This window comes from Poecilia reticulata, linkage group LG3 (genome assembly GCF_000633615.1).
Source record: "Poecilia reticulata strain Guanapo linkage group LG3, Guppy_female_1.0+MT, whole genome shotgun sequence".
In the NCBI taxonomy this organism is placed as follows: Eukaryota; Metazoa; Chordata; class Actinopteri; order Cyprinodontiformes; family Poeciliidae; genus Poecilia; species Poecilia reticulata.
Window position 1 is genome coordinate 10,685,499 of NC_024333.1, and position 19,635 is coordinate 10,705,133.

At 39.3% G+C, this 19,635-nt stretch overlaps 1 protein-coding gene across 2 annotated transcripts in view; it reads left to right on the plus strand.

The window, feature by feature from the left end:
- Window positions 1-17,095, plus strand: part of rbms1a (RNA binding motif, single stranded interacting protein 1a) — a 17,593-nt gene extending 498 nt beyond the window's left edge. For both annotated transcript variants that reach the window (XM_008404460.2, XM_017304158.1), the window contains exons 2-15: window positions 41-124; window positions 1,803-1,945; window positions 5,292-5,350; window positions 7,520-7,611; window positions 8,440-8,597; window positions 8,964-9,043; window positions 9,139-9,239; window positions 10,244-10,293; window positions 10,827-10,917; window positions 12,882-12,932; window positions 13,810-13,911; window positions 14,639-14,707; window positions 14,949-15,024; window positions 15,238-17,095. In XM_008404460.2, the coding sequence (XP_008402682.1) occupies window positions 74-124; window positions 1,803-1,945; window positions 5,292-5,350; window positions 7,520-7,611; window positions 8,440-8,597; window positions 8,964-9,043; window positions 9,139-9,239; window positions 10,244-10,293; window positions 10,827-10,917; window positions 12,882-12,932; window positions 13,810-13,911; window positions 14,639-14,707; window positions 14,949-15,017 (1,116 nt within the window). In that variant the 5' untranslated portion in view covers window positions 41-73 and the 3' untranslated portion in view covers window positions 15,018-15,024; window positions 15,238-17,095. The remainder of the gene's footprint in view (window positions 1-40; window positions 125-1,802; window positions 1,946-5,291; window positions 5,351-7,519; window positions 7,612-8,439; window positions 8,598-8,963; window positions 9,044-9,138; window positions 9,240-10,243; window positions 10,294-10,826; window positions 10,918-12,881; window positions 12,933-13,809; window positions 13,912-14,638; window positions 14,708-14,948; window positions 15,025-15,237) is intronic.
- The last annotated feature ends 2,540 nt before the right edge of the window (window positions 17,096-19,635 follow it).

The window sequence follows — 19,635 nt, forward strand, 5'->3', positions numbered from 1 at the left end:
TTTTTTAATTCTTTCCTTTTTTTTTTTTTTTTTTTTGAAGGGAGGGATCCAACATACATCTATAAGCTCCGGGATGATTTTTGCAAACACAGGCAACCCACTGAAGACGACCAATCGAAAGCAGGTAGGCCAAAAATACAAACACACATTCTCTCTCTTTCTCTCTCACACACACACATTCACATATTGGGCCACACATATTTTATTCCCCGCTCGCACTTTTTAGTGTTAGTTAGGTCACATTTGACTGGGCGTTTAAATGCACTGAAATGCCACCAGGCGCACATGACATTGGAATGGCATTCCCACCTCATTCTTTATATGACGGGATTAATTATATTCATCAGTAAACAGATCCACCGCTCTCAGCAGTTGCCAAGCAGATGCTCTGATGTACACGGGGAGATAAAACAGCAGCTGGCTCCTCCGACACTTTGACGCTTATGTCCGAGTAACCTTGTTTGGCCCACTCACTGGTTCCCAACTCTGGTCAATATGCACGGCGGTAACTGTAGTCCATTTGTTTTTATAGGTTAATGAATGCTGGGCGAATCCATAGAGGACTTTATGTCCTGATGCAAAGCACAGCACATATCAGTGTGCTGTATGGGTCGGACGTGTCCTGCTTGCTTTCTTCGTTTTGACCTCTGAGATCGTCACACTTTATAGTTTTAGATGGGGGATTAAAAAAAAAAAAAAAAAGATACTACTACTAATGATTATGATGATGATTAAGCAAGAAAGGAAGAAAGAAAATAAGTGTAGATGGTTGAAACTTCAACCCCAATACAGATAAAATGAGTTGTGGTTTGCTGAGCCTAAGAACGAATCCCTACAGGAAATGAGCTTTTGGTAGTAATTAGCTGCAAGATGCCCTTGTGAATGTCATCCTATGCATCTTTGAAGGGGACATGGACCTCCCCCCTCATGCCAACCCATACAGAAAAGTTTGTAGCTGCATACCAACTAATTGTTCGAGAACAGAGCAGACCTCACAGATGTCACTGCCCCTCAGATTCATTTCTCATCTGTGGCATTAAAAAAAGAAAATAACACAAGCCTTTGTAAGAATAGCTCTGTTGTTCAAATTTTTTTTTTTTTACAGTCTTGTGTGCAGTTTTATAATCTTTGGCTCTTGAAGGAGATTGTCCTTTGGTTATGGACAGATGGTGTGATTCTGCCTTTGATCTGATTCTGGAGAGCGCTTGGGGTGGCTGGGAGCGATTTTAATGAATGAGTAAAGGGAAGGAAATGCTTCTCAGGGGCAGTGCGGGGTGTGCTGAGTGGCTTACAAGCACGAAGAAAGCGGCATGTTTCTGAGGAATGCCACAGCAGGATGTACTAGTTAAAATGCCGATTTAATCGCAATGTGATTCATAAAGGCGCCTCTTGCACAATAGTAAATCTTTCACTTTTGGTTGGTGGGATATCATATTTTCTTCACCACTGGGAGCTTAAGTCAATTACTTAGGTCTGCTGCTGCTGTAAGACTATAGCAGAGGGAAATGTAACATGTTTGTTTTTGTACTAATTTTTTTTAGAATTGTATAGCAGAGTAGTAGGGAGGGGGGAAAAAAATGCCATTAGTTTACCGTCTGTCCACCACTGCACACGGTATGCCGAGGTTCATTGTTGGTCATTAATAAGCAATACTTGACCAACAACTCTAGCTTTTAACTCAGTAGGAAAGCAACGCTTCCCGTCCTGCACAGCCAAGACGTTCTTGTGATCGCCGTCGGTCTGGTTAAATTAGATTATCTGGAGCCCCGTACACGTCCTAACAGCGGGTTTCCTGTGTGCAGTCGTACCCCATGACTCCGTCCAGTCCCAGCAGCAGCAGCAACAGCAGCAGCACAGGCCTGGAGCAGCTCAGCAAAACCAACCTGTACATCCGAGGCCTGCCTCCCGCCACCACAGACCTGGATCTGGTCAAACTCTGTCACCAGTGAGTACATGCACGCAGACACGTCCAGATGGTCTGGGCTTGGTATCAACAGCACAAAGAGCACATCTTTTTGAGATAAGAAGAGGTGGTGGTGTGCTTCATTTACTCGAGTCTGATTTCACATTGGTTTCATTGCATCTCAAGGTAAAGAGAGTCCAAAATGTGCTGAAGAGACATTTAAAGGTTTAGTTCAGATTTTTCTGCAGACTGTTTGGAGTGTTTCTTTGACAAGGATGTATGTCCCTCCTGCCTTCAGGAACTACGGCTTATATAATCTCTCCGTGCTAAGATGAAAAGAAGCTGAATGATCTCTTTAAGCTTTTTGCTTCTGGAGATACTTCATTGGAAGTGGGCCGAAGATCCCAAAACAAATATGTTAGTGATGCAAAGCTCCAATACTGCCTGATAAGCAGAATAGTCTAAGATAAACTAATGCGAACAAGATATACGGTGGCTTTTGCAGCCAATGCAACGCATCACATCCATAATTTGGAATCTCTGTATCTCTGATGTTAGTGATTGGAAAATGTTCACAGTCTTAACGTCAGTGCAAGCATAGATTTATATGTACTTCTTAACAAAAAGAGAAGCTAGATTAGTAGCAGGCAAAGTTTTTCATCATCAAGTTCAAAGTGCCATCGTCGTTTTTAAAACCCCAAAATAACACCCACTTATCAGGTACATTAAATATGCTGTGTTTTAACAAAGCACTTTGATTTTTTCAGAAAGCGAATTTTTAATTCACCATGGAACAAAAGGGATCTTGCAAGTTTTTGTTGCCGAAAGAAAGAGACATAGTTTTTAACTGCAGTCAATTAATCTACTTTGTTACCTATTCATTGATTTTTTTAAATTATTCTAGTTATGGATTTATTACTCCAAAGCGCCCAGGTCTGCTTTGGAGTAAAAATCGCTGGATTTTTGTTTTGCTATTTACCTAAAACATAAAATCAAACCAAAAAATGATGTAAATAAAAGACAAATTGATCTTGAGACTAATACTTTTCCTAATAGGACGGTTTTAAATTTCAGTCGGTTAATTTATTGGATTGTAAACATTGAAACAGTTATTATTTTGAATTTTTAAGCAAGTGTGTAACTGTATTAATGTCTGCCACCTGTCATACAATTGTAGCCAAAATATATGCCTATCCAATTATTCATAGTTCTAATAGTTTTCTTTATAGATACGACACAGTCAGATTTTAATGATCCCCAAATTCACTCAATGATGTAAACTAAATATGGCGACTTTAATATTCAGAAATAATCAGAATGTTGCACCAAACCAAGGTTCACACTTCTGCGAATGATGCCACACCACTGTCATGCTCCCGTTTTAGAGATGTGGTTACAAAGTCTTGAAACACTATTTTGAGATATTAAGGGTATCTCCATAAATGACATTCAGTCTTAATGTCATTGCTAAAAGCTTCTATTAAAACGTGTTGTTGTTGTTAAAAGCAGCCATAATGAATTATTAAAAAGCAGGATAGTGGCTGTTTGGGGGTGTTTTTGTATTGATTTATTAATTGTGTTTTTGTACTTTAAAGAACAATAATTGGGTTTGCAGCTATCGTTTCTGTTGTCATTTTGTTGTTGCATGAGTTAAAATGTTTGGGGGAAACTCTGGATTAGAGAACAAGGTAGAAAACAGTTCTTAGAATAAAATTACATTTTGCTGCATTTTTTTTTTAGCTCTTTTTTCAGTCTTGGTGCTACGCTGAACTGACAGGTGCAGGCTGAAGGAAAAATGTGTCACATTGGAGGACATTTTGAAATGTTCAAATTTTAAACCAAAAAGCCTGCAAAATTCAGCAGATCAGCAAGGCTTCTGGTAGCAAGTTGAAAATAAGCCTATTTACATATTTATAAGGACTATACCAGTTGAAACATGCACTGAATTAAATAGCGGTTTTACATAGTTAAGCTGTAGATAAATTTAAATTAAATAGAAAAGAATTGCAGACCTTGTTTTGTTTTACTGAAAATCCGGTTTCATTTTTTTAATTGTTTTTTTAAATTGATTCTGGTTTAGGCCATAATGCACAGCGATGCATAAGTGCTAAAAGATTCAATTGTCTATAAATACAAATACATATGTAAAAGCAGGAACTCACCAATGTTATGTGTAAAAATATTGTTTTATAGAGAAAAGACAGCCGTCCAGTGGACATGTTTCATACAGCTTGATACTACAGACTTGAGTCCAAGTGGTTAATGTGGTGGAGGCCATAATTAGTGGATTTTTGTCTTTGTTTTTCCTTTTAAATCAAGCGCATATTGGAAGAAGGGGCACTCAGCCATATAACCAGCAGCGGCGGCAGCTGTTTGTGTCCTGTTTGCTTGTGTTTTGTTCTTGTTCCCAATGGTGTTTGCCAGCACAAAAGCAGAAACGAAACCGCTTTTCATAGCAACACAGTACGCATGTTGAAATGAGCGAGACATTCAGTCTGCATGGCCTCCAAATCCACACAGCAGCTCTCATTTCAGCCAGATGTAAAATAAAGCCTGAGGTGATAAAATTATACTAAGGTTGTTGGAAAATATGTTTGATGGAGAGTGTGGCTGCTCTCCATTAACAAGAACGGCTTTATGTTGCCTGGTAAGTCGTTGACCATAGCAGGGCCGCTTCTAGGATCGGACCTTCAGGGGGTCATTGGGCTCTTTGAAAATGTGGCAACAAATATTTCAGATATTTAAAATGGCAAAAATAAATGTATTTTTAAAACACAATACTGCTAATAAATTGCCAGTGTCTCCTGCTACTTTCAGAACAAGAACAATATTTTTAGAACTATGCTTCTGCGAACGTTGAAGGAAATGAGTGTGCAAGTTTCAGAAACAACCTAATGATTACTTCTTTTTATTTCAGAGGGATTGCTGGAAATGGCAACATTTTTCCACAACATTTTTGATTCTTTACGCCGATTTCACAGATCAGCATCATGCAGTTATTAAAAAACTAGTCATATCAAAGAATGTTGGTGAGAAATGTTTTTTGCAGACTTTATATGCTGCTTTGGTGTTTCTTTAAGTTATTTGGTTTTGTGTGTAGGGCTACAGAACCCAAAAAGCTTTAATTGTGAGTGTATTAAATGTGGAAAGAAAAACAAAACAAAGATGCATTTGTAAACAGTGTGTTATAGAAACAGGAGATCTGACTAAGATTAAAGGTATGTAGGCTTAAGTAAAAATGACCGAGTCTACCTTGCAGAGCAAACACTCTTCAAAAACGTATTCCTCCCTTTGGGAACGAAGGGAAATTGCTAAAGATGCTATCTCCAGTCAAACCTTTTTAGATGAGTGTTCTTTGACAGTAATGTGCATTTTGTTGTGTACACAGGTATGGAAAGATTCAGTCGGCCAAGGCGATCCTCGACAAGACGACCAACAAATGCAAAGGTCAGCTACCTCAGCTGCTTAGTATGTTCAGTCTCTGTTGAGAGCAGCTAGGAGAATATATGTATGTTTCGAACCATTCGAGGTAGCATCTGGTTTGTATCAATATCCTAAGTGTTCATAAATGGATTAGTTGTTTAGCCTGATAACCGGTCTTTGTGAGGGTTGACCATGAATGCTTCTGTTCTCGTTCTCGTCAAACTTCTGTGACTTCGCATTGAGGCAGATTGAATTATACAAAATCTTTGCTGCGCTTCCATGGTAACAAAAGTTTGACAAAAACAAAAGCAGATTAAGATGGATTATCCCAGACAGACAGGTTTAGAGGATCTACAGACACATTCTCTCTCCTCGTGAAATCAGCAGAAAACAGTGGCTCGCTGTGTTACAGGGAAACATTGAGATCATACTTGAAAATGGGAAAAAAAATTGCGTGTTTTCCAGTTTAAAGTAAAGTTACAGAAGTCTATGTGCAAAAAAATATACATGTTATCTAGTTTCATGCCATTGTGCATATATTAAGGTAGCAATGATTCATATAATTTACCTTTAGGAATTCAGGTCTCCAGTTACCCACTACATACAACTCAAAAGTAAGTGTACTGAAGTTAACAAGCACACATGTTTTATTTGTATCTTTACACAATACCAATTAGTGTAGTACCTGGTTTGTATCATTTACTCTGCCTATCTAGAGATTGGCCACTTACAAAAATAAAAAGAAAAGAAAACCACACCTTACAATCCCTACAGCAACCTGTAGCAACAACCTTATCCACGATGTGTGATCTGTTCTCGCCGCCTTTGATTCACCATACTGAGTCACGAAAGGGACAGGGACGTTGCATCCTCTCATTGCTGCTGGAGAAATGTTTTGATGTTTTTAATTAAAATATAACGGAAGTGATTGATAATGAAAATCACAGCGTGGAGTCAGCAAAAGCTGAGGCCCATAGTGTTCAGAGAACTTGGTGCAGAGTCCAAAGCTACAGGCCTGCAGACTTCATGTGGCTCAGGAAAGTCTCATGGAGTGCTTATGGACCAGGTTTCCATGGCCAAAAAGCTGCATCCAAACCTAACACCATGACGTCTATTGCACAACCTTGTGGTTGCAGAGGTGTAAAACATTCTCCTCAGGGCTCTAGAAGAGTCATTTTTCTCTGGAGGGATGAATCATTCCTCCTTGTTTGGAAACCCGTTGGATGGGTAAGGGTTAAGGACCGGCCAGGAAGTTGGTAATTCCCTGACATCATCCTGTCAGGTGCAAAGTTTGGTGCAGACTATGATGCGGGGCTGTCCCTTAGTTCCAGTGAAATGAATTCTTGGTGCTTCAAAATATAAAGACATTTTGGACAGTTTCATGCCCTCCAGGACAAAAAGCAAAGTCCATAAGAATTTGACTGGTCTGCACAGATTCCTTAAAGAATCCACCATTTGAGTCAGGACAGAACAAACTACAACATATGCTGTATGCTGATTCCCCAACACCAGTGCCTAACTTGCATACTTCAGGAAGAATGGTCAACAATTCTCATAAACACACTCCCAGCTTTGGTGGAAAGCGTCCCAGAAGAGCTGAAGCTGTCATAGTTGCAGTGGGTGAGCCATAGGGTACCGTAGTGAAATGATATATTTTCAGGTATCCTTGTGCAAATGTGGTAACTGGCAGCGACTTTGCAAAAATAAAGTCAGAAAGAAACCGACGTGTCATCATTGTCTTCACACTGAAATGTGACTGTCTACATTTGCTATATTTAAGTAGCCTGCAAATGTCCATGGAGATCCTAGAGAGCAAGAGGAAGTCCTAATCAGAAGTAAAAGAGGCCTTTGCTAGTTTACCCTTTAGTGGAAATGATGTTTCCTTGAAGGGCATTGACTTGTGTAGCAAAAAAAAATGTTCCTGGATGTTCTGCAAAAAAGAATATCCACTTCACAACGTCTTGGACTTGACTGGCTCGCTGGCCGATACTACGACCCTCGTGGGGTTTACAAAACCTAATTACCACACGGCAAATAGCCTGAATATTTTATACGGTGATTTTTATTTGTATCATGCAAAATTATTTGGTGTAAGCGATTTATCCACAATGCTGACAGCAGCAGTTGTTGGAATCATTGACTGTTCTCTTGGTTTAATGTCTGCTGATGGAAATCTTGTCCTGCAAACATCAGGTTACGGCTTTGTGGACTTTGACAGCCCGGCTGCTGCTCTAAAGGCAGTACATGCTCTGAAAACCAGCGGCATTCAGGCCCAGATGGCCAAGGTAAGTCTGATATGGACACGCCTGCATGTCTACGTCTGTGTGCACATGTGTGTGTGTGTGCGCGTGTGCATGCTTTTCATGCTTTCGAACCTTTCCTTTGAAGTTGTGCTTATTTGACTGTTTGCGTCCTTGTCGGTTGCATGTTGAAGCTGAACGTGTTTTAGCCGGCGTGTTGTTCCTCCTCTGACCCCAGTGACATAGTGGCACAACAACTTATCAACCTAGCTGCTTACGTATAAATTTTTACATTCCTGTTGTCTAAACATTAATTCCACAGTTTTACCAAAAGTCTATGAAGGCAGAGAGATATTTAGCACTTAAGCACCATAATGAAAGGGGATATTTATGCATCTTCTTAACTTGTTTCTTTCAAATACCAGCAGCAGCATGAAATCTCTTTTAGTCCAATCGTTTTTCTGCATGTGTGTGTGTGTTGCTGTTCGCTGATGAATCGCTGCTCTCGGGAGATCTGCATGTGGCTGCTCAGTTTTTATCAAACATGGCAGAACACCGGTTGTGTGTTGCAGTAGCTATGGCGACGGCGCTCTCGTGCTGTTTCCAGGAGAGACCGTAGAGGCGCAGAGCGGCTGCTCAGAGCAGATGAAGTGGGATGCGCTGTGTGCGGTTACATGTTTGTGTGCAGAAGAGCTTAAAAATGTTTGCTTAACCCAACCGTTCCCTTGACCGAAACCCGAGCAAAGTCAGTGTTCTGACTCATCCGCTTGTCAGTGAAGATAAAGTGAATTATCTGTGTTTTAGCTTTCTTTCCTTTTTTTTTTCTTTCTGGGATGTAACGTTCTCACACTTTCTCTTCCTGTCTCTGAGCAGCAGCAGGAGCAGGACCCCACAAACCTTTACATTTCCAACCTGCCTCTGTCGGTGGATGAGAGAGAGCTGGAGAAGATGCTGCAGCCCTTCGGTCAGGTTGTCTCCACTCGAATCCTCCGGGACTACAGCGGTAACAGCAGAGGCGTGGGCTTTGCCAGGTCTGTCGCAGGATACGCTGAAAGGAAGCATATCCGCTTCTTGCCTGATGAATCACCTTTGAAGTATTTGCAGCATAAGCCTTCAGCGCTTCGCCACTTTATGTGATCTGGTGTTCAGCTTCGACTATTTGTAGCTGCTGTTTGTGCACACAAAAAAAAAAAAATAATAAAAGAAGACCGGCAAACACAGCGATCTGTGAGAAAAACCGTAGTGCACCAAAATCCTGCTTTTAACATCGTTTGAAAAAAAAAGCAAAGGATAAGAACGTTGTTTTAGTGTATGTTGTAGCTATGCAGAACATGAACACTTTATATTAAAAAAACATTGTTCCAGTGGGTGTGTCAGCATTTGTGTCTGTCTTACAGGATGGACACGACGGAGCAGTGCAATGCAGTCATCTCCCACTTTAATGGCAAGTTCATCAAATTAGCCTCCGGAGCTCTGGGTAAATGACCTTTGTTTTTATGTCTATTTTATTTAAAGTGGATTAATAAAGGTAATAATTTCATGTTGCCTGTCTTTTGACATGTTGTCTTCCAGGACCGTCTCAACCTTTGCTGTGTAAGTTTGCTGACAGTCAAAGAAAGAAACATGCTCACAGCGGATATGTTCCCAACGGACAGACAGGCGACCTCAGACTAGTATGTATAAAATGCTCTTTTATCATTTACTGTATGTGATTTTGATCACTGCTTTTTTAGCATGAGATGTTAATCTATTTAAAAGCTCACTTTTAAAACCATTCATATTCAGAAATCAGCCTACTGTTAAATAAGTAATGGATATGTAATTTTCTAAAGCATTTAAAATAGATTCAGTTATTTAAATTAACAAAGTATGTACAAAACAACATAGTGATTCGGTGAATCAGAATTTTTTTTTTTTTTCATAAGTGTTGGGGGGTGGGGGGAAACTGAAGATTGGACTGAAAAGCCAATTCAAACTAATCCGATTAGCTGCTTGTTGCCACCAGCAGCGGACAGAAAAGAAATAAGTGATTTTGTAAGTTAGCATCTCAGGATCACTAACATGAAGGTACCTCCTAAACTTTTAGGAACATGAACCTCAAAATCAAACAACTTTTCACTAGAAAAGGTTATATGCTGTATAAACATTTGAGCTGCATGGTTGTGCACTTGACTTGGACAAAAAAGGTCTTAGGTTTTCTTGAATGTGAGTTCTCTCCAGGTTCTCCTACAGTCCAAAAGCATGTTAGGTCAATTAGCTGCTTTAATTATGATAACATTGAGGATTTTTATGATAAACTCAGAAAAATATGTAGATTATTTTCTGACTTTTAAAAAAAAACATTTGAAACAATTAGTCCTGCCATTCCAGTAATCAGCTGGAGCGTCATGAGTTCACGTGGGTCAAACTATGGTTGGTAAAAAAACTTATTGACAAGAAGCAGTATGTCAAATTAGGAAACTATTCTAGTTGCACATTGCACATTTCATAAGAGGACATTGGTCATGAATAATTTTTTTAAAAAGGTTTGAAAAGAACCCCTTTTGACTGCTGTACAATTTATCTAAAAAATGAACTATTTAAGTCATTTACAGACAACATTGTAAAACATCATAAAAATAAACGATGAGCATCATTTGAGTCAGAATTAGTCAGAACTTTTTTTTCGTTGCCATAGGGCGCCATGACACTGACCTATGACCCCTCCACAGCAGCCATACAGAATGGGTAAGTTACCCTCTCTTTACAGAAGTTTGTCCAGTCCTTTAAAACCTTCTGTGAGAAAATGCCCTGAAGTCAGTCTTGGTATTTTTATTTGTTTGGACCAATAACTTTAACAGTGGAATGCTGGCGGGTTTTCCCCCAGTGAAAACTGGTCCTCTATTAAATGAAGTTAGCGCTCTGGCCTGGTAGTGAAAGATATTAACCCTGCTCAATTACTTAATAACTTCATATTCTGATCTTTACCTCTAAAAGTTGCTGTTAATATGCAACAATTTACTTTGTGTAGAAAAGCTTGTTACATGTTTATTTATTTTTTAATAAAGGCCATAACAATGTCGTCACATTGACTGAAAACATTCAATTCTACCTGTACTTTTAAAATTGTGGTTAGTAATAGATTCACTTACTTTTAGTTTTTCAGAAATTATTATACAATTTTTGAACATTTTAATAGCTGTAAGCTTCACATTAGTTATTTCTGAGTCCATTGAACAATTATAACAATATTGTTGTGTTTTATTTTTATTTTTTTCTAGATATTATCCCTCTCCGTATCCGGTGACCAATAGAATAATGACTGTGCAGCCTGCAATGTCTCCATACATGTCTCCTGTCTCTGCTTATCAGGTATTCAAAGATTCATTTTAATACATCAACATAAACATAAAACAGACGCAGAAAACAAACAAGCAAAGTCTAGATTATCACCATTTCTCTGCTGACTTAAGTGTGCATTTTAAGGCGTGGCATTCACTGCATGAGTCTCAGAGTTTCGTCATTTCCCACTTGCTCAGGAGCTAGAAACACAAGAAAAGGTGTTAAACCATATCTGAAATGCTTGCAGCCTTGGGTCGCGATCAACTGCTGTTCTTAAAAATGCAAAGCAGGCTGATCGGCTAGACGTTAAATAATCTCTTAGTAAAGCGTGCATTTGTGGAAGTGAAATAATGCTGGGAAATATAAAATTTCTGCCAAGAGTTATTTCTGTTAATTCTAGCAAACAGATCAAGGATTTGCTCTTAGTTTGAAAGAGAAGAATAACTTTTTTTTTTTTTTTACTTTTTTGCTTTGCGTTAGTTTTTATTTGATACTAGTGTGCCAGATTTAACCTTTTGACAATGTTATATTTGGATAAAATAAGGGCTTCAATTAAAATGGGGAAACATTTGACAAAACATAAAAATCAGAGATCTTTACCTCTGGGTCAAGAAGTGAAGTTGCACACCTTCACAGCTCTGTCAGCAGAAACACTCAGACAGCTCACTTATGTCCCAGGACATGTTGTTTTGGCATTAATTGGCAGTTGTCCATTTCCAATAAAGCTCCATCTTAACCTGTCACAGTTGCACCTGTTAAGTGTTTTTTAGGTTTGAGTGTTTTAAGGTTAGAAGGCCAAGAGCCCTCTGGTGGACACACCTGCAGTCTAAAACTCAACCAGTGCTCTGAAATGCAATGAATGAGCAATAAAAGCTCAAAATTAAGCATAATTAGGATTCAGGAATTGTTATTTTCTCACAGTCCTGAAGAAAAATAGATGTTGCAACAAGTTGCTGGTTAGCAAAAAAAACTACCCTAATTAAGAGTGGTAAAGCAAAAAAAAAAAAAAGGCAGACACAAAGAGCAACATCGAAAAATAATAACTTCAAATAAATCTACATAAATCAAGCAACTATTGGAACTTTACTGTAATTAGGGATTACAGGAAAGTTTCTCAGCTCTCTACTGTTTTTAATACGTAGATACATAATTCCATATATAAGAAATTGTTACCTCAAGGAGATGTTTACTGGGATAATGATACCACATTACTATGGGTACATCATCTGAGGGAATCTAGTTTTCAGACCTTAATATAAAAATGTCATATAATTTAGAATTTTAAAAACTACCAATAAAATATTTAAATAAACAACAAAAGTAACATAAAGCTAGTGAGTGAGGCCAGTATTGGTGTTATATGCTCATATTTTAAAGAAAAAGAGGCAGCGGTTTTACTGGCCGCAGTTACAAAAAAAAAATCCCAAATATAACTATTTATAGTAACACCGCTATGAAAGTAGGACTAACTATTTAAAAGTCTGAAATTGATTTGTATATCACATTTAAGAGAGCTGTCAAAAATTATACTGGGGATTTTTCAACAGAAGAGCGATTATATGAGGAGCCGCTTACCAGCAACGGGGGAAAAAAGGCAGCATTTTATTCAGGTTGTTAGTAATTCAGCCACAGCAGATGACTAAAGTTAATAGGAGTGACTAATCACACAGACACAGCTCCACAGTACACAAGAAACTTTCTGAGCTCATCAGTGAAACAGACATGCACACTAAAAGCTGAACGGTTTGGACATTTAATTTTTTTTGAAGAATTGTGAATGAACAACCTCACAAAGCTGGATTAGTTATAAAAAAATTCAAACACTGATAAATATGTTTCTGATATTTGCTTATGTCTATTTCTGGATTTACACACACACGCACACACACGCACACACACACACACGCACACAAACTGCGGTTTATGACATCCGATTGTGGGTAACATGAATGCTTCTTATCTTTTGTGTGTCTTGCTTTCTCACCCTCTGTTAGGTTCAGAGTCATTCTTGGGTGGCGCATCAACCATACATCATGCAACACCCGGTAAGTGAACAGAATATATATGTATATATATATATAAAAGTCCTCCAATACCATTTTATGTGTACAGGAAATGGGTGTGTGTGTGCGTGGGTGTGTGTGTGTGTGGGTGTGTGTGTGGTGCAGTTGAGGCTAAAGGGCTGAGCTCAGTGCTGTTCGCTCTTTATTCAGCCCGCTCTGCTGACACAGTCATCCCAACACTCAAAGTTCCCTAAACATAATGTGGGGAAAGACCAAGCTGACACAGGCTGTGGGATACAGCCGCTCTCTGTCGGAGTGTGTGTTGGAGTGTGTGATGGGGAGAGCACTGAAAGAGAACGGGAATAACTAAGGAGACATTCAGCCCTCCCTTCCCCTGCGCCGTCTCTGTGGATCCAGCAGGAAATGCCTGAAGCAGAGACAGTCTTGTGACTCTTTGACTCTTCCAACAGATGGTTTCCACTGGAACAAGTGTCTGCTGCTGTGTCCCCTCCCCCCACCTCACACACACACACACACATGCACACACGCTTTCTGCTGGGAAATGAACTGTTCCCGAAAGGCATTAATGTTTAAAGGAGCACACTCCATTTGAAAATTGACGAGCTGCCAAATGAACACTTTTGGTGGTTTTTGAGCATCAAATCTGACTGCAAAGCACATCCAGTGGTTAATAAGTACACATTCACAGATATGGCAAAAAAAATTATCACATCATCTATCAGTTGACTGCACCTGTATGTTTTGGGTTTTTGGTATATTTTTGTCCATGTATGTTGTGGGTTTTTTTTTTTTTTTTTGCTTGGGGTTTGCTGTGTTTGTTCTTGCAGAGTGAAGACTGATTTGGTAAAACTCTTTATCATGTGACATGATGCTAAAGCTGAACTGCCTTGTGCTGCAGGCTGCTGTGATGTCTCCCTCTGTGGATCCCTCCATGTCAATGCATCCCACAGCCATGATTACTCAGCAGATGGGCCAGCTGTCGTTGGGAAACACAGGAGCGGTGTGTGGGACTAACTCCATTATACTTATTTATTTATGTTCTTTTTTTTTTTTTTAGATTTAACACTCTCTTCGGATATAACACTGCATATAACATTACATTTTGCAGGATACTTAAAAGCATGTTGAACTGCTGTTCTTTTGAGGCATTTTACCATGGGAAACTTTTATTTGTCTGACTTTCTAACATAACCGCACTCACAATCATTTGTTAGCTAAGGTTTCCTCATTTAGGTTTTTTTTTCAGACAATCTAAATAGTGGGGTTATGTCCAGAGGTTACGAGTCGCTATGCTCTGCTTTATTTCAACCCAGAAATCTGAAATTAGAATTTATGTGGAAAATGTTCTGATGCTGGAAACCAGATCTCATTATCCAAAATGGCTGACACGTGCATTTTCTATCATTTCCCCTTTGGGAGATTAATAAAGTTATAGCTTATCTTCTCTAATTGAACAGAGAAGAGTCTCCACAATTATATTCTTTGTAGGTTTTATTACAGTAAACCAGTTACATACGTAGTTTTGTGTTAATAAAAGTATTGCTACAGCATTTTCTTAAACTACCCCCATCACGCTTTTTCATATATGCCTCTAGTTCCAATGCATTTGGAAGTCATAGTGCTGTAGGAATATAATGTTCTATTGTCTCCTTCCTATCCATTTGACACTATAGCATACACAGTGAGCAAAAGTGAGTATTTCATTTTATTTTTCTTCTGTCTCACAGTACATCGCTGCCAACCCCGGGGTCCAGGGAGCCTACATGCCACAGTACCCCCCACTGCAGACAGCAGCTGTAAGTTCTCCGTAAAATCGTTTCATATCGCCCTCCGCGCAGCATCCGTTTAAATGCAACACATCTAAAAGCAGTAATTACTTCAGAAAATGACAGCAGCCCGTGCCTTGTCCAGAAGTCCTCGATTCATAAAAGCCCCGAGTTGCTTTTGAAGCGTTCGTCCTCCAAAACCATCAATTTTCTCACGCAGAGGGCGGTTATTATCGGGCTCTAAATGAGAGATGCTGCTCTTGCTTTGCAGGAAAACGGCACGCTGCAGCAAGTGGATTCTTCCAACAACTCGTCTCCTTACAGTCAACTCAGCAAGTAATGCACAGGTATACAGTGTGCTTTAGTTTATGATTGAAGCTCAAGCATGTTTTTTTTTTTTTTTAGAATTTTTTTAATGTTGACATATACTGATAAAAAATAAAACTATTCCTTTAAAGGTTACTTTTATAAACTTTCCATGTAAATTGTGTAAAACTAAATGGATTAATTTGCACAAAAAAAAATAAAAATAATATTAGTAATCTAATTGTATTTTCCAGGCCACATTACAGCTCTGTGAGCCGGAGGGCAGTTGGGAAGTTGCTGAGGATATCGCAGGGATAAAAAGCGACCGCCTGCCCTGATTGGACCAGATACACAAACATTTTTTTTGCACAGCCCCGACATTTTTAGTGGGAATTGAACACAACTTAAATGGACTCAAGCAGTCGGCTAATCACGGGGAAATCAAGTAAGATTAAAAAAAAAAAAATGTAGATCTATTTTGATAAACAACATCCTTCTCTTACTCTCCTTTTCAATGACACCCTCCCACCCACCTTCACCCACCTTCACCCACCCATGCCCCCGTAAAAAACCCCAAGTATGATGTGACATTTACAATGCATGGGACTGTGTTATCCCCCCTTCTCCCTTTTTTCTGAGTTCTCCATGACTTTACAGCTTGTTTCATTCGTGGTGTACGACCGACATTAGCGGGCCTTGTTTGCACTGAAGCTTTTAGAATCACTTCGTTTAGGTTTTTCAGAGCTGCAGGAGAGCGAATAGCTGACGACACGCTTGTCCCAGCTGCACTTGAAAGCTAACACAGACGACCATTTCACTAGGAAATTAATGAATTTATTATTGGAAACGGTGCCTTCCTCACGTAACATTGAACATCGTCCAACATTCTTTCATCCAACTCAATCAGGTGTCATTCTTCTATTCCAATTGATCAATTGTGTGTGTGAAATCATGGAGCTTTCCATGAAATGTTTCGCTATCTAAGTCGTTTTGGTAGCAATAAAGACAATGAGAGTTCCACGGCAATACTAAGAACAAAGGTGACCAACTGAGAGCACGGTGATTCCTTATTTTTCCTATTTCCTTTTTTTTTTAAATGGTCTAAAACATGAAACAGGAGCCGTACCTTTATAACTTTACAAGTTCTACACCCAATGGGCATCTATTTTGGAGGCTTTGTTTTACTCTTGTGGTCGGTGTGACCGGTTATCTACCTCACGGTTTTGCTGGAGTCAGCTGGTGCTGTCGGGTTTGCAGGTAAAGCCCCTTCTCGCCAGACTGAACGCTGCGAACCAGAAGCCACGCTCAGGAGCTGGCTAAACAGGACTTCTGCCGTTTGTCTCCCATGTGCAGCATTCCTCCTCATAATCATCGAAATGGGAAAAAAAGAAAAAAAAAGAAATGCTTTTGAAATTTTTATCCCAATTTGTCTTTGCTTTTTCTTCTGGTGTTTCTTTTTTTCCACAATGTGACAAGCAATGCTCCATTTTAGACACTCAAAACAAAGTTCCTCAGAGTTCCTCAGCAGTTTGTATTTTTGACAGATCTTTCACAACTCACAGTCTGCAAATATTAAAAACTTTGCACATCCCGAACACTTTGGATGAGCTTAAAACGACTACAAAATTAAAGAATCGTCTGGGATTCTGGTATTTGAAATTACATCACAAAGCTGTATTTCCTAAGATCTGCAAACTGCATACTGCAATGGGCAAAAGTGAAAAGCAGAGGAGTTTTACTTTTACTTTTTTTTTTTTTTTATCCTTCAATTTATTTCTGAATGACCATCTTGAAAGAAGGAAAAAGGTCAAACGCGTACGGTCGTGGTTCTTCTTCCTGATCTGTTCTGCTAAAAACAGTGAGTGCTGAACACAGACAAAATACAGCCAGGGCTTTTGCTGAGAGTACTTTCGTGAAGATTTGTTGCTGAGAGAAAAAAAAATTAAAATGGAACAACAACTACAACAAATAAAACAAAACAACAAAAAAAATCATGTTTTCCTCATCGCTTCCCTCCTGCCACCTTCTTCTGATTCTCAAACGATCCTCTCTTTGCTCTCTCTCCTTTGGAAACATTGAAATAAAAACAATAAAATAATCTTCTCTTTCTCAGATATGGCTCCTGTTTTCCTTAAAGGCTGATTAGTTTCCTGCCTTAGGAAATTAATGAATGTATTCTTGTTGGTGTCGTTATATAATGTCAGATTTATAAGGAACAGATCTAATATTAGATTATTGTTAATATACCATATTGGATGGATGGATGGATGGATGGATGGATGGATTCAAACCGTTTATTACTGTTTCTATTGGTATCCTAAATAAAACTTATATGACTTAAAGTATTTTATGAAGGTTTTAGAAATAAAGTTTTTAAGATTTTGGTTTTTTTTTTTATAAAGAAAGGTTAAAACCTTCTCCATCTTTGCATATTATGAACAAAAATGTCAAGCTACGTCGGGTGTTCACTGACTATCTGCCAGCAGGGGGCACTGTGAACCAATGCAGTCCGATATGCTGCCACCAGGACTGACATTCAGTCATTGATATCTTTTGGCATGGCTGACTCTGATGTTATGTATGCAGCTTATAGTGGATCAGATGAGCAACATGTGCAGCATGTGTGCTCTTGCTCTCCCCATTTCCTGCACTATTTCAGGCCCGCAGCCTTTGTAGTTTCACTCTCACACCGGATCTCCTTCTTAAGCTCAGACTTAGCACAGCTGATCCCGGAGACATGAAGGCACCATGCCTCCATCCCCTACCACTCAGAGGGATCAAAACTGCCAGGGCGCAAGATTAGCTATTACGCTCTCCAAAACACAAGGGCCATCCCGACCCATCCACGGCAACTCCGCCGCAGCTCATGCACGCACTTGTGTCAATCAAATGCCAATTGTGAGGGCATCAAACCTTTAAGCATCAGAAGCAAACAAATCAAGAGTCTGCGCCTAATTCTCCACAGCTGAGGGGACACATGGCACAGATTCCCCCGGGTAACACCAAGGTCAGAGGCCGGCTTTAGGAGAGGCAGACAGCGTGATCCGATATCGTTCATTTAGTGCGATGCACTTCAGCAATTCAACACATGGGGTGGATCTGAGATCAGGAGGGTTTAGCATATCATGGGATATTGGTTCCTGTAGGAAAGTCTGTTAAAATAAAAAAAAATAAAAAACAGGACACTACCAGAGGATTGAATGTTGAAAGAAGGCAAAAAGTGTCTCCAATACCTAGTTGGAAAAAGCTCACATCTGTTCACTGTGGGATGGAGTTGTTTCAGTTTTCTGCGTAAAATGATCACAGCACAATTTGCTTCAGTATGTTTTTTGTTTCTTTGTTTTTATGAAAATCAACATTTTGTACCCAGCATGTGCACTGGAGTCAGGTGAGTGTTTGGTAACATTAGATTCAGATTCACCTACAAGCACATCTTCCTAGGGTTAAGTTTATATCTAACTGTATTGGTGCTGTTATAAATAGAAATTACCCATGTTCAATAAAAAAATCAACATTTTCCAGTGCAGTGATTCTTGAACTTCTACCATACCTTCAACATGTAGTTATGCTTTAGTAAGAAAAATACAGCAGAAGTGTATGCTAATATGAAATATAAATCAACATAGCCAGAAAAACGACTGGGTATGTTTTTATCCAGAAAAAAAGTGCAAAATGAAACGAGGTGACACATTTTTACACGGTAGACCCAAGAATAAAACATAAGTTTTGCTAATTACATAGCAGTCTTTGCAAAGATTGTTGGAGGGTTTGATAAATCCTAAATTGAATGGTGTTGTTTGTGAATACAATGTTCTCAGCTTTGGGATAAATCTGTACTCTAGTGCCAGGTTTGACTTTCACAGTCTTTGTCATGAGGTTACTCACTCAACATGCAGCCAATAAATACACAACTGCAAGCTACATCTTTTAGGATCCTTTAAAAATATTTTCATTATCATTTCAGGATTATTTTTTATTATTTTCTATAGTCACAATAACGTTATCTTGTGACCCTCATGAATAATGAAAAGGTAACTGTAATCCTTATTTCCATTAGCTGCAATATTGCAACCTGAAAACCTGAAAGCATATTTCCTTTGTCTGTTTTATAAACAAAACGTGCATCTAATCTTTTATAACATGGGTGTCATAGTTTTTACCATTCATCTGAGCTTGTATGTATTTACCTACACCTGCATTCTTGCCATACCAGTGCATGAGGGAGGCTGCACCACAGACCAGGCACTCCTTTGCTCAGCTTCTCCTCCTTTCCACCACAAGAAATAATTGAACTCAAGCAAGCACAACCCAAGCAGGGTCCAGATTTATTAGAGGGTTTGCACTTCTGATTCAGGAGCGTTGTGGTGCAGCCTCTTGGGTGCAACACGAGCACATCAGGCAGGTCGACTCTTAATAAAGAAGCTGGCTCCCGTAGAGAGCTCACAGCCCGCAGTTGTTACTGTCACTCATTATCACTGCAGCCTCCCTCTGCACACACATATGGGCAAGCTGGAGCTTGTACAAACACCCACACACGACCCCTGCATGCATGCACACCCACTCACCCACTTTCATATGCACACACACGCATGCACACGCGCGCACACACACACACACACACGCATACTCCCACACCCACACACAAAGGCACA